The following is a 15296-nucleotide window of genomic DNA, read 5'->3' as shown; positions in this document are numbered from 1 at the left end:
CATCAGACCTCACACCACCAGCAGACCCCATCAGACCTCACACCACCAGCAAACCCCATCAGACCCCACACCACCAGAAAACCCCATCAGACCTCACACCACCAGCAGACCCCATCAGACCTCACACCAGCAGACCCATCAGAAAAAACAAAACCATGTATTCTGCTGGAGTGTCAGAGCTGAGCTGTTGATTATTCCAGAGTCATGAGGACTGAGGGTTGGTCCTAGGACTGACACAAACATGTTTCAATAACACAACTCCTCCTCCTCCTCATCATCATCAGATCCAGCTGTGACAATAGAATCCTTATTAACATGTTATTGATTCCCTCTATCACAGCCAAACTACGGTTCAGGACAACTAGAGTAGAGAAGAATACAGAGAAGAGCAGAGTGGATGGTGTCTTACCTCCTCCAGAGTCAGTTGAAGGTACTCTAGCAGCCTGAAGGGGTTGACTCTACACACTCTCCTCACTGTCATCCCTGGCCCTGCTCTGCCCTGCTGGAACACACAGAACCACAAAACATCAGACACATGATCCCAGGGCCTCCGACACATCGCAGTGTTGAGGCTTCACTGCCCGCCAGGACCGGGAGTCCCATTGGACGGCCTACAATTGGCCCAGCATCGTCCTGGGTTAGGGGAGTGTTTGGCGGGGGGGTTTTCCTTGGCCCATCGCACTCTAGCGACTCCTTGTGGCGGGCAGGGTCCTTACAAGCTGACTTCAGTCACAGCCGTATATAATCACAGCCGTATATATTCCCCCCCAAGCAGACACATCGATGGCCCTGAACAAACTTTATCTGACTCTTTGTAAACTGGAAACCACACACCCTGAGGCTGCATTCATCGTAGCTGGGGATTTTAACAAGGCTAATCTGAAAACAAAACTCCCTATATTCTATCAGCATTTCGATTGTGCTACCAGGGCTGGTAAAACCTTGGTTCATTGTAATACTAACTTCCGCGACGCATATAAGGCCCTCCCCCGCCCTCCTTTCGGAAAAGCTGACCACGACTCCATTTTGTTGCTTCCAGCCTACAAACAGAAACTTAAACGGCAAGCTCCCGCGCTCAGGTCTGTTCAACGCTGGTCCGACCAATCTGATTCCACGCTTCAAGACTGCTTCGATCACGTGGATTGGGATATGTTCCACATTGCGTCCAACAACAACATTGACGAATACACTGATTCGGTGAGCGAGTTCATTAGAAAGTGCATTGACGATGTCGTACCCACAGCAACTATTAAAATATTCCCAAACAAGAAACCGTGGATTGACGGCAGCATTCGCGTGAAACTGAAAGCGCGAACCACTGCTTTTAATCAGGGCAAGGTGACCGGAAACATGACCGAATACAAACAGTGTAGCTATTCCCTCCGCAAGGCAATCAAACAAGCTAAGTCCCAGTATAGAGACAAAGTAGAGTCGCAATACAACAGCTCAGACACAAGAGATATGTGGCAGGGTCTACAGTCAATCACGGATTACAAAAAGAAAACCAGCCCCGTCGCGGACCAGGATGTCTTGCTCCCAGACAGACTAAATAACTTTTTTGCTCGCTTTGAGGACAATACAGTGCCACTGACACGGCCCGCTACCAAAACCTGCGGGCTCTCCTTCACTGCACCCAACGTGAGTAAAACATTTAAACGTGTTAACCCTCGCAAGGCTGCAGGCCCAGACGGCATGCACAGCCGCGTCCTCAGAGCATGCGCAGACCAGCTGGCTGGTGTGTTTAAGGACATATTCAATCAATCCTTATCCCAGTCTGCTGTTCCCACATGCTTCAAGAGGGCCACCATTGTTCCTGTTCCCAAGAAAGCTAAGGTAACTGAGCTAAACGACTACCGCCCCGTAGCACTCACTTCCGTCAGCATGAAGTGCTTTGAGAGACTAGTCAAGGACCATATCACCTCCACCCTACCTGACAACCTAGACCCACTCCAATTTGCTTACCGACCCAATAGGTCCACAGACGACGCAATCGCAACCACACTGCCCTAACCCATCTGGACAAGAGGAATACCTATGTGAGAATGCTGTTCATCGACTACAGCTCAGCATTTAACACTATAGTACCCTCCAAACACGTCATCAAGCTCGAGACCCTGGGTCTCGACCCCGCCCTGTGCAACTGGGGCCTGGACTTCCTGACGGGCCGCCCCCAGGTGGTGAGGGTAGGAAACAATATCTCCACCCTGCTGATCCTCAACACTGGGGCCCCACAAGGGTGCGTTCTGAGCCCTCTCCTGTACTCCCTGTTCACCCACGACTGCGTGGCCATGCACGCCTCCAACTCAATCATCAAGTTTGCGGACGACACTACAGTGGTAGTCTTGATTACCAACAACGACGAGACGGCCTACAGGGAGGAGGTGAGGGCCCTCGGAGTGTGGTGTCAGGAAAATAACCTCACACTCAACGTCAACAAAACAAAGGAGATGATTGTGGACTTCAGGAAACAGCAGAGGGAGCACCCCGCTATCCACATCGACGGGACAGTAGTGGAGAAGGTGGAAAGTTTTAAGTTCCTCGGTGTACACATCACGGACAAACTGAATTGGTCCACCCACAGAGACAGCATTGTGAAGAAGGCGCAGCAGCGCCTCCTCAACCTCAGGAGGCTGAAGAAATTCGGCTTGTCACCAAAAGCACTCACAAACTTCTACAGATGCACAATCGAGAACATCCTGTCGGGCTGTATCACCGCCTGGTACGGCAACTGCTCCGCCCACAACCGTAAGGCTCTCCAGAGGGTAGTGAGGTCTGCACAACGCATCACCGGGGGTAAACTACATGCCCTCCATGACACCTACAACACCCGATGTCACAGGAAGGCCATAAAGATCATCAAGGACAACAACCACCCGAGCCACTGCCTGTTCACCCCGCTATCATCCAGAAGGCGAGGTCAGTACAGGTGCATCAAAGCAGGGACCGAGAGACTGAAAAACAGCTTCTATCTCAAGGCCATCAGACTGTTAAACAGCCACCACTAACATTTAGTGGCCGCTGCCAACATACTGACTCAACTCCAGCCACTTTAATAATGGGAATTGATGGAAATTCTGTAAAAATGTATCACTAGCCACTTCAAACAATGCCACTTAATATAATGTTTACATACCCTACATTACTCATCTCTTATGTATGTGTATATACTGTACTCTATATCATCTACTGCATCTTGCCATCTTTATGTAATACATGTATCACTAGCCACTTTAAACTATGCCACTTTATGTTTACATACCCTACATTACTCATCTCTTATGTATGTGTATATACTGTACTCTATATCATCTACTGCATCTTGCCATCTTTATGTAATACATGTATCACTAGCCACTTTAAACAATGCCACTTTATGTTTACATACCCTACATTACTCATCTCATATGTATATACTGTACTCTATACCATCTACTGCATCTTGCCTATGCCGTTCTGTACCATCAATCATTCATATATCTTTATGTACATATTCTTTATCCCTTTACACTTGTGTGTATAAGGTAGTAGTTGTGGAATTGTTAGGTTAGATTACTTGTTGGTTATTACTGCATTGTCGGAACTAGAAGCACAAGCATTTCGCTACACTCGCATTAACATCTGCTAACCATGTGTATGTGACAAATAAAATTTGATTTGATTACCTTGACAACACTATTCTCCTCTTCCTCCTCCATCACCAGTACATACTCATACCCACGGTCTGCCCCCTGTCGGCCTGCGTCTGTCTGTCTGTCTCTCTGCAGGGTGAGGGTCTCCAGCACGCTGTCCTCCAGGCGACAGCCACAGTCAACCAGCCAGTCATCATGCCTGGGGCACCGGACCGTAGTCAGGGCCGCTGGGTCTATCTGCTGGGGCTCCCGGGTGTAAAGCTCAGACAGTGGGTCGAACCGACCATCTCCTTCACTCCTAGGCCTCTTAGCTTGGGAACACTGACTGTCCTGCTCCCCCTGATCCTCTGGGCTCCAGGAGTCTGATGCCTGGCCCTGCTGTCTCCCTGCCCCTGCCTGCTCGGAGGCCATGTCCTGCTGTCTCCCTGCCCCTGTCTGCTCGGAGGCCATGTCCTGGGGTTTACCTGCCCCTGTCTGCTCGGAGGCCATGTCCTGGGGTTTACCTGCCCCTGTCTGCTCGGAGGCCATGTCCTGGGGTTTACCTGCCCCTGTCTGCTCGGAGGCCATGTCCTGGGGTTCACCTGCCCCTGTTTCCTCACTCCTGTGAGGGCTGGCTGGGCAGTCATCATTTCCATTTTCCTCTCTGAGCTCTGGCTCCATTGGCTGACAAAGTCTCTGCAGCATCTGATTGACAACCTCCTCCTCCAATCCTTGAGCTAGGAGTACGTCCCGTGCCCAGCTCAAATGCTTCTGGTACCTGGGAGAGAGGAGACAGGTAGACTCATGCTGTGTAACTGGTAGACAGCAATACACTACATGATCAAAAGTAAGTGGACACCTGCTCGTCAAACATCTCATTCCAAAATCATGGGCATTAATATGGAGTTGGTCCCCCCTTTGCTGCTATAACAGCCTCCACTCTTCTGGGAAGGCTTTCCACTAGATGTTGGAACTTTGCTGCTATAACAGCCTCCACTCTTCTGGGAAGGCTTTCCACTAGATGTTGGAACATTGCTGCAGGGACTTGCTTCCATTCAGCCACAAGAGCATTAGTGAGGCCGGGCACTGATGTTGAGGCGATTAGGCCTGGCTCGCTGTCGGCATTCCTATTTATCCCAAAGCTGTTTGATGTGGTTTAGGTCAGGGCTCTGTGCAGGCCAGTCCTCTGTGCAGGCCAATCAAGTTCTTCCACACAGATCTCAACAAACCATTTCTGTATGGACCTTGCTTTGTGCACGGGGGCATTGTCATGCTGAAACAGGAAAGGGCTTCCCCAAAGTTGGAAGCACAGGATCGTCTAGAATGTCATTGTATGCTGTAGCATTAAAATGTCCCTTCACTGGAACTAAAGGGCCTAGCCCAAACTATGAAAAACAGCCCCAGACCATTATTTCTCCTTCATCAAACTTTACAGTTGGAACTATGCATTCGGGCAGGTAGTGTTCTCCTGGCATCCGCCAAACCCAGATTCATCCATTGGACTGCCAGATGGTGAAGCGTGAGTCATTACTCCAGGGAACGTGTTTCCACTGCTCCAGAGTTTAATGGCGGTGAGCTTTACACCACTCCAGCCGACGCTTGGCATTCCGCATGGTGATCTTAGGTTTGTGTGATGCTCCTCGGCCATGGAAACCCATTTCATGAAGCTCCAGACAGTTCTTGTGCTGACTTGCTACCAGAGGCAGTTTAGAACTCAGTAGTGAGTGTTGCAACAGAGGACAGACGATTTTTACACACTTCAGCACTCCCGTTCTGGGAGTTTGTGTGGCCTACCACTTCTTGGCTGAGCCGTTGTTGCTCCTAGACGTTTCCACTTCCCAATAACAGCACTTACAGTTGAACGGGACAGCTCTAACAGGGCAGAAATGTGACAAACTGACTTGTTGGAAAGGTGGCATCCTATGACTGTCACGTTGAAAGTCACTGAGCTCTTCTGTACGGACCATTGTCAGCAACGGATGTGGCTGAAATAGCAGAGTCTACTAATTCAAAGGGGTGTCCACATACTTTTGTATATAGAGTTGAAGTCGGAAGTTTACATACACTTAGGTTGGAGTCATTAAAACTTGTTTTTCAACCGCTCCACAAATTTCTTGTTAACAAACTATAGTTTTGGCAAGTCGTTTAGGACATCTACTTTGTGCATGACAAGTAATCGTTCCAACAATTGTTTCCAGACAGATTATTTCACTGTATCACAATTCCAGTGGGTCAGAAGTTTACATACACTAAGTTGACTGTGCCTTTACGCATCTTGGAAAATTCCAGAAAATGATGTCATGGCTTTAGAAGATGCTGATAGGCTAATTTACATCATTTGAGTCAATTGGAGGTGTACCTGTGGATGTATTTCAAGGCCTACCTTCAAACCCAGTGCCTCTTTGCTTGATATCATGGCAAAATCAAAAGAAATCAGCCAAGACCTCCACAAGTCTGGTTCATCCTTGGAAGCAATTTCCAGATGCCTGAAGGTACCACGTTCACCTGAACAAACAATAGTACGCAAGTATAAACACCATGGGACAACGCAGCTGTCATAGCGCTCAGAAAGGAGACACGTTGTGTCTCCTAGAGATGAAAGTGCTTTGGTGCGAAAAGTGCAAATCAATCCCAGAACAGCAGCAAAGGACCTTGTGAAGATGCTGCACGAAACAGGTACAAAAGTATCTATATCCACAGTAAAACGAGTCCTATAGCGACATAACCTGAAAGGCCGCTCCGCAAGGAAGAAGCCACTGCTCCAAAACCGCCATAAAAAAGCCAGACTACGGTTTGCAACTACACATGGGGACAAAGAGGGTACTTTTTGGAGAAATGTCCTCTGGTCTGATGAAACAAAAATAGAACAGTTTGGCCATAATGACCATCATTAAGTTTGGAGGAAAAAGGGGGAGACTTGCAAGCCGAAGAACACCATCCCAACCGTGAAGCACGGGGGTGGCAGCATCATGTTGTGGGGTGCTTTACTGCAGGAGGGACTGGTGCACTTCACAAAATAAATGGCATCATGAGGCAGGAAACTGATGTGGATATATTGAAGCAACATCTCAAGATGTCAGTCAGGAAGTTAAAGCTTGGTCACAAATGGGTCTTCCAAATGGACAATGACATCAAGCAGACTTCCAAACTTGTGGCAAAATGGCTTAAGGACAACAAAGTCAAGGTATTGGAGTGGCCATCACAAAGCCCTGACCTCAATCCCATAGAAAATTTGTGGACAGAACTCAAAAAGTGTGTGCCAGCAAGGAGGCCTACAAACCTGACTCAGTTACACCAGCTCTGTCAGGAGGTATGGGTCAAAATTCACCCAACTTATTGTGGGAAGCTTGTGGAAGGCTACCTGAAACGTTTGACCCAAGTTAAACTATTTAAAGGCAATGCTACCAAATACTAATTGTGTGTATGTAAACTTCTTACCCACTGGGAATGTGATGAAAGAAATAAAAGCAGAAATAAATCATTCTCTCTACTATTATTCTGACATTTCACATTCTTAAAATAAAGTGGTGATCCTAACTGACCTAAGACCGGGAATTTTTACCAGGATTAATGTTAGGAATAGTGAAAAACTGAGTTTAAATGTATTTGGCTGGGGCCTCCCGGGTGGCGCAGTGGTCTAGGGCCACCAGTGGTCTACGTGGTGGTCTACGGCCGCGACCGGGAGGTCCGTGGGGGGACGCACAATTGGCCTAGCGTCGTCCGGGTTAGGGGAGGGTTTGGCCGGTAGGGATATCCTTGTCTCATCGCGCACCAGCGACTCCTGTGGCGGGCCGGGCGCAGTGCGCGCTAACCAAGGGGGCCAGGTGCACGGTGTTTCCTCCGACACATTGGTGCGGCTGGCTTCCGGGTTGGAGGCGCGCTGTGTTAAGAAGCAGTGCGGCTTGGTTGAGTTGTGTTTCGGAGGACGCATGGCTTTCGACCTTCGTCTCTCCCGAGCCCGTACGGGGGTTGTAGCGATGAGACAAGATAGTAATTACTAACAATTGGATCCCATGAAATTGGGGAGAAAAGGGGGTCAAATTAAAAATATATTAAAAATATTTAAAAAATAATACTAAATGTATTTGGCTAAGGTGATTGTAAACTTCCGAATTCAACTATACAGTGTATCATAAGATGTATGCACTAAGTTGCTGTGTGTGAGTGTCTGCTAAATGACTAAAATGTAGAGGGAGGAGAGGAGTGAGATCTGCAAGGCCATGATGCTGGAACTAAAACACAGATCAGAGGTCAGACAGGGTTTACTCTGCTAGTTAAATAACATGTTTCCTGCCATGCTTCCTCTGGTCAACTCTATCAACTCAAAACATTTGACATGTATCAGAATGTGGCCTCTTGTTTTACCCTTCTATTCCATTGTACTGTATATTCTACTGTACTCTGTCATAACATACACCAGTCAGCAACCGGTGTGGCTAAAATAGAAGAATCCACTCATTTCAAGGGGTATACACATACTGCTGTATATTTAATGTACCTTCAGAACATTCAAATGAAAGCTACTACTGTTTGCGTCGACTGCTGTAGCCATCTAGTCCTGCTCGATCAACAGCTACTTACTTGAACAGGGAGATGACGGGTAGGACTCTCTCACCAAACTCTACAGAGACAGAGGGAAGACACCATTAAGATGGGCCTGTTCTACAACACTGTTGACCAATGCAATTATAGACAAGCCTGGTGAATACTCACTTTCCCATTGCTGTGAGATACTGTGGTCTGGTCTGCTTCTTGACAAGATGCCTTTACCAAAGTAACCCTTGATTTATAAAAAAACATGACAAAGTCAAAATGCGCAGCTCCATACTCTTGGAACAGAACGAAGTATTTTACTATGGCTAGTTACTGAAGTAGTGAGGGACTAGTAGCTAGCTTCATCATACTAACGTTAGTAGCTAGTTTCATCGTACTGACGTCAGTAACTAGCTCCATCGTACTGACGTCAGTAGCTAGCTTCATCACATTGACGTTAGTAGCTAGCTTCATCGTACTGACGTTAGTAGCTAGCTTCATCGTACTGACGTTAGTAGCTGGCTTCATCGTACTGACGTCAGTAGCTAGCTTCATCGTACTGACGTCAGTAGCTAGCTTCATCGTACTGACGTCAGTAGCTAGCTTCATCATACTAACGTCAGTAGCTAGCTTCATCATACTAACGTTAGTAGCTAGCTTCATCATACTGACGTTAGTAGCTAGCTTCATTATACTGACGTCAGTAGTTAGCTTCATCATACTAACGTCAGTAGCTAGCTTCATCATACTAACGTTAGTAGCTAGCATTCATCATACTAACGTCAGTAGCTAGCTTCGTCATACTAACGTCAGTAGCTAGCTTCGTCATTCTAACGTCAGTAGCTAGCTTCGTCATACTAACGTCAGTAGCTAGCTTCGTCATACTAACGTCAGTAGCTAGCTTCGTCATACTAACGTCAGTAGCTAGCTTCGTCATACTAACGTCAGTAGCTAGCTTCGTCATACTAACGTTAGTAGCTAGCTTCATCATACTAACGTTAGTAGCTAGCTTCATCATACTAACGTTAGTAGCTAGCTTCATCATACTAAGGTTAGTAGCTAGCTTCATCATACTAACGTTAGTAGCTAGCTTCATCATACTAACGTTAGTAGCTAGCTTCATCATACTAACGTCAGTAGCTAGCTTCATCATACTAACGGTAGTAGCTAGCTTCATCATACTAATGTCAGTAGCTAGCTTCATCATACTAACGGTAGTAGCTAGCTTCATCATACTAACGTTAGTAGCTAGCTTCATCATACTAACGTTAGTAGCTAGCTTCATCATACTAACGTTAGTAGCTAGCTTCATCATACTAACGTTAGTAGCTAGCTTCATCATACTAACGTCAGTAGCTAGCTTCATCATACTAACGTTAGTAGCAAGCTTCATCATACTAACGTTAGTAGCTAGCTTCATCATACTAACGTCAGTAGCTAGCTTCATCATACTAACGGTAGTAGCTAGCTTCATCATACTAACGGTAGTAGCTAGCTTCATCATACTAACGTCAGTAGCTAGCTTCATCATACTAACGGTAGTAGCTAGCTTCATCATACTAATGTCAGTAGCTAGCTTCATCATACTAACGGTAGTAGCTAGCTTCATCATACTAACGTTAGTAGCTAGCTTCATCATACTAACGTTAGTAGCTAGCTTCATCATACTAACGTTAGTAGCTAGCTTCATCATACTAACGTTAGTAGCTAGCTTCATCATACTAACGTTAGTAGCTAGCTTCATCATACTAACGGTAGTAGCTAGCTTCATCATACTAACGGTAGTAGCTAGCTTCATCATACTAACGTCAGTAGCTAGCTTCATCATACTAACGGTAGTAGCTAGCTTCATCATACTAACGTTAGTAGCTAGCTTCATCATACTAACGGTAGTAGCTAGCTTCATCATACTAACGTCAGTAGCTAGCTTCATCATACTAACGTTAGTAGCTAGCTTCATCATACTAACGTCAGTAGCTAGCTTCATCGTACTAACGTCAGTAGCTAGCTTCATCGTACTAACGTTAGTAGCTAGCTTCATCGTACTAACGGTAGTAGCTAGCTTCATCATACTAACGGTAGTAGCTAGCTTCATCATACTAACGTCAGTAGCTAGCTTCATCATACTAACGGTAGTAGCTAGCTTCATCATACTAACGTTAGTAGCTAGCTTCATCATACTAACGTCAGTAGCTAGCTTCATCATACTAACGTTAGTAGCTAGCTTCATCATACTAACGTTAGTAGCTAGCTTCATCATACTAACGTCAGTAGCTAGCTTCATCATACTAACGGTAGTAGCTAGCTTCATCATACTAACGTCAGTAGCTAGCTTCATCATACTAACGGTAGTAGCTAGCTTCATCATACTAACGTCAGTAGCTAGCTTCATCATACTAACGTTAGTAGCTAGCTTCATCATACTAACGTTAGTAGCTAGCTTCATCATACTAACGTTAGTAGCTAGCTTCATCATACTAACGTTAGTAGCTAGCTTCATCATACTAACGGTAGTAGCTAGCTTCATCATACTAACGGTAGTAGCTAGCTTCATCATACTAACGGTAGTAGCTAGCTTCATCATACTAACGTTAGTAGCTAGCTTCATCATACTAACGTTAGTAGCTAGCTTCATCATACTAACGTTAGTAGCTAGCTTCATCATACTAACGGTAGTAGCTAGCTTCATCATACTAACGGTAGTAGCTAGCTTCATCATACTAACGTCAGTAGCTAGCTTCATCATACTAACGTTAGTAGCTAGCTTCATCATACTAACGTCAGTAGCTAGCTTCATCATACTAACGTTAGTAGCTAGCTTCATCATACTAACGGTAGTAGCTAGCTTCATCATACTAACGGTAGTAGCTAGCTTCATCATACTAACGTCAGTAGCTAGCTTCATCATACTAACAGTAGTAGCTAGCTTCATCATACTAACGTCAGTAGCTAGCTTCATCATACTAACGTCAGTAGCTAGCTTCATCATACTAACGTTAGTAGCTAGCTTCATCATACTAACGTCAGTAGCTAGCTTCATCATACTAACGTCAGTAGCTAGCTTCATCATACTAACGGTAGTAGCTAGCTTCATCATACTAACGTCAGTAGCTAGCTTCATCATACTAACGGTAGTAGCTAGCTTCATCATACTAACGTCAGTAGCTAGCTTCATCATACTAACGTTAGTAGCTAGCTTCATCATACTAACGTTAGTAGCTAGCTTCATCATACTAACGTTAGTAGCTAGCTTCATCATACTAACGGTAGTAGCTAGCTTCATCATACTAACGTTAGTAGCTAGCTTCATCATACTAACGTTAGTAGCTAGCTTCATCATACTAACGGTAGTAGCTAGCTTCATCATACTAACGGTAGTAGCTAGCTTCATCATACTAACGTCAGTAGCTAGCTTCATCATACTAACGTTAGTAGCTAGCTTCATCATACTAACGTCAGTAGCTAGCTTCATCATACTAACGTTAGTAGCTAGCTTCATCATACTGACGTCAGTAGCTAGCTTCATCATACTAACGTCAGTAGCTAGCTTCATCATACTAACGTCAGTAGCTAGCTTCATCATACTAACGTTAGTAGCTAGCTTCATCATACTGACGTCAGTAGCTAGCTTCATCATACTAACGGTAGTAGCTAGCTTCATCATACTAACGTCAGTAGCTAGCTTCATCATACTGACGTTAGTAGCTAGCTTCATCATACTAACGTCAGTAGCTAGCTTCATCATACTAACGTCAGTAGCTAGCTTCATCATACTGACGTCAGTAGCTAGCTTCATCATACTAACGTTAGTAGCTAGCTTCATCATACTGACGTCAGTAGCTAGCTTCATCATACTGACGTTAGTAGCTAGCTTCATCATACTAACGTCAGTAGCTAGCTTCATCATACTAACGTTAGTAGCTAGCTTCATCATACTAACGGTAGTAGCTAGCTTCATCATACTAACGGTAGTAGCTAGCTTCATCATACTAACGTCAGTAGCTAGCTTCATCATACTAACGGTAGTAGCTAGCTTCATCATACTAACGTTAGTAGCTAGCTTCATCATACTAACGTCAGTAGCTAGCTTCATCATACTAACGTTAGTAGCTAGCTTCATCATACTAACGTTAGTAGCTAGCTTCATCATACTAACGTTAGTAGCTAGCTTCATCATACTAACGGTAGTAGCTAGCTTCATCATACTAACGTTAGTAGCTAGCTTCATCATACTAACGTTAGTAGCTAGCTTCATCATACTAACGGTAGTAGCTAGCTTCATCATACTAACGGTAGTAGCTAGCTTCATCATACTAACGTCAGTAGCTAGCTTCATCATACTAACGTTAGTAGCTAGCTTCATCATACTAACGTCAGTAGCTAGCTTCATCATACTAACGTCAGTAGCTAGCTTCATCATACTAACGTTAGTAGCTAGCTTCATCATACTAACGTTAGTAGCTAGCTTCATCATACTAACGGTAGTAGCTAGCTTCATCATACTAACGTTAGTAGCTAGCTTCATCATACTAACGTTAGTAGCTAGCTTCATCATACTAACGTTAGTAGCTAGCTTCATCATACTAACGTTAGTAGCTAGCTTCATCATACTAACGTTAGTAGCTAGCTTCATCATACTAACGTCAGTAGCTAGCTTCATCATACTAACGGTAGTAGCTAGCTTCATCATACTAACGTCAGTAGCTAGCTTCATCATACTAACGGTAGTAGCTAGCTTCATCATACTAACGTCAGTAGCTAGCTTCATCATACTAACGTTAGTAGCTAGCTTCATCATACTAACGTCAGTAGCTAGCTTCATCATACTAACGTTAGTAGCTAGCTTCATCATACTAACGGTAGTAGCTAGCTTCATCATACTAACGTTAGTAGCTAGCTTCATCATACTAACGTTAGTAGCTAGCTTCATCATACTAACGTTAGTAGCTAGCTTCATCATACTAACGGTAGTAGCTAGCTTCATCATACTAACGGTAGTAGCTAGCTTCATCATACTAACGTCAGTAGCTAGCTTCATCATACTAACGTTAGTAGCTAGCTTCATCATACTAACGTCAGTAGCTAGCTTCATCATACTAACGTTAGTAGCTAGCTTCATCATACTAACGTCAGTAGCTAGCTTCATCATACTGACGTTAGTAGCTAGCTTCATCATACTAACGGTAGTAGCTAGCTTCATCATACTAACGTTAGTAGCTAGCTTCATCATACTAACGTTAGTAGCTAGCTTCATCATACTGACGTTAGTAGCTAGCTTCATCATACTAACGGTAGTAGCTAGCTTCATCATACTAACGTTAGTAGCTAGCTTCATCATACTAACGCCAGTAGCTAGCTTCATCATACTAACGGTAGTAGCTAGCTTCATCATACTAACGGTAGTAGCTAGCTTCATCATACTAACGTTAGTAGCTAGCTTCATCATACTAACGTTAGTAGCTAGCTTCATCATACTAACGGTAGTAGCTAGCTTCATCATACTAACGGTAGTAGCTAGCTTCATCATACTAACGTCAGTAGCTAGCTTCATCATACTAACGTTAGTAGCTAGCTTCATCATACTAACGTCAGTAGCTAGCTTCATCATACTAACGTTAGTAGCTAGCTTCATCATACTAACGTCAGTAGCTAGCTTCATCATACTGACGTTAGTAGCTAGCTTCATCATACTAACAGTAGTAGCTAGCTTCATCATACTAACGTTAGTAGCTAGCTTCATCATACTAACGTTAGTAGCTAGCTTCATCATACTGACGTTAGTAGCTAGCTTCATCATACTAACGGTAGTAGCTAGCTTCATCATACTAACGTTAGTAGCTAGCTTCATCATACTAACGTCAGTAGCTAGCTTCATCATACTAACGGTAGTAGCTAGCTTCATCATACTAACGGTAGTAGCTAGCTTCATCATACTAACGTTAGTAGCTAGCTTCATCATACTAACGTTAGTAGCTAGCTTCATCATACTAACGTTAGTAGCTAGCTTCATCATACTAACGTTAGTAGCTAGCTTCATCATACTAACGTTAGTAGCTAGCTTCATCATACTAACGTTAGTAGCTAGCTTCATCATACTAACGTTAGTAGCTAGCTTCATCATACTAACGTTAGTAGCTAGCTTCATCATACTAACGGTAGTAGCTAGCTTCATCATACTAACGTCAGTAGCTAGCTTCATCATACTAACGTTAGTAGCTAGCTTCATCATACTAACGTTAGTAGCTAGCTTCATCATACTAACGTCAGTAGCTAGCTTCATCATACTAACGGTAGTAGCTAGCTTCATCATACTAACGGTAGTAGCTAGCTTCATCATACTAACGTTAGTAGCTAGCTTCATCATACTAACGTTAGTAGCTAGCTTCATCATACTGACGTCAGTAGCTAGCTTCATCATACTAACGTTAGTAGCTAGCTTCATCATACTAACGTTAGTAGCTAGCTTCATCATACTAACGTTAGTAGCTAGCTTCATCATACTAACGGTAGTAGCTAGCTTCATCATACTAACGTTAGTAGCTAGCTTCATCATACTAACGTCAGTAGCTAGCTTCATCATACTGACGTTAGTAGCTAGCTTCATCATACTAACAGTAGTAGCTAGCTTCATCATACTAACGTTAGTAGCTAGCTTCATCATACTAACGTTAGTAGCTAGCTTCATCATACTGACGTTAGTAGCTAGCTTCATCATACTAACGGTAGTAGCTAGCTTCATCATACTAACGTTAGTAGCTAGCTTCATCATACTAACGTCAGTAGCTAGCTTCATCATACTAACGGTAGTAGCTAGCTTCATCATACTAACGGTAGTAGCTAGTTTCATCATACTAACGTTAGTAGCTAGCTTCATCATACTAACGTTAGTAGCTAGCTTCATCATACTAACGTTAGTAGCTAGCTTCATCATACTAACGTTAGTAGCTAGCTTCATCATACTAACGTTAGTAGCTAGCTTCATCATACTAACGTTAGTAGCTAGCTTCATCATACTAACGTTAGTAGCTAGCTTCATCATACTAACGTTAGTAGCTAGCTTCATCATACTAACGGTAGTAGCTAGCTTCATCATACTAACGTCAGTAGCTAGCTTCATCATACTAACGTTAGTAGCTAGCTTCATCATACTAACGT

The 15296-nt window shown here is 44.1% G+C and overlaps 1 protein-coding gene across 3 annotated transcripts in view; it reads right to left on the bottom strand.

The window, feature by feature from the left end:
• Window positions 1-15296, bottom strand: part of tsen2 (TSEN2 tRNA splicing endonuclease subunit) — a 40997-nt gene that overhangs the window by 24754 nt on the left and 947 nt on the right. Inside the window, exons 2-5 of one of the 3 annotated variants that reach the window (XM_055870008.1) lie at window positions 8322-8388; window positions 8190-8229; window positions 3663-4386; window positions 410-502 (exon numbers count right to left, since the gene is read on the bottom strand). In XM_055870008.1, coding sequence (XP_055725983.1) covers window positions 410-502; window positions 3663-4386; window positions 8190-8229; window positions 8322-8388 — 924 coding nt within the window. The remainder of the gene's footprint in view (window positions 1-409; window positions 503-3662; window positions 4387-8189; window positions 8230-8321; window positions 8389-15296) is intronic. The other 2 variants (XM_055870009.1, XM_055870010.1) reach the window with 2 other exon arrangements.

The sequence above is a fragment of the Salvelinus fontinalis genome, chromosome 18 (assembly GCF_029448725.1).
Source record: "Salvelinus fontinalis isolate EN_2023a chromosome 18, ASM2944872v1, whole genome shotgun sequence".
NCBI lineage: Eukaryota > Metazoa > Chordata > Actinopteri > Salmoniformes > Salmonidae > Salvelinus > Salvelinus fontinalis.
Note: the sequence above shows the minus strand (reverse complement) of the source record. Positions and strands in the feature narration are given on the sequence as shown.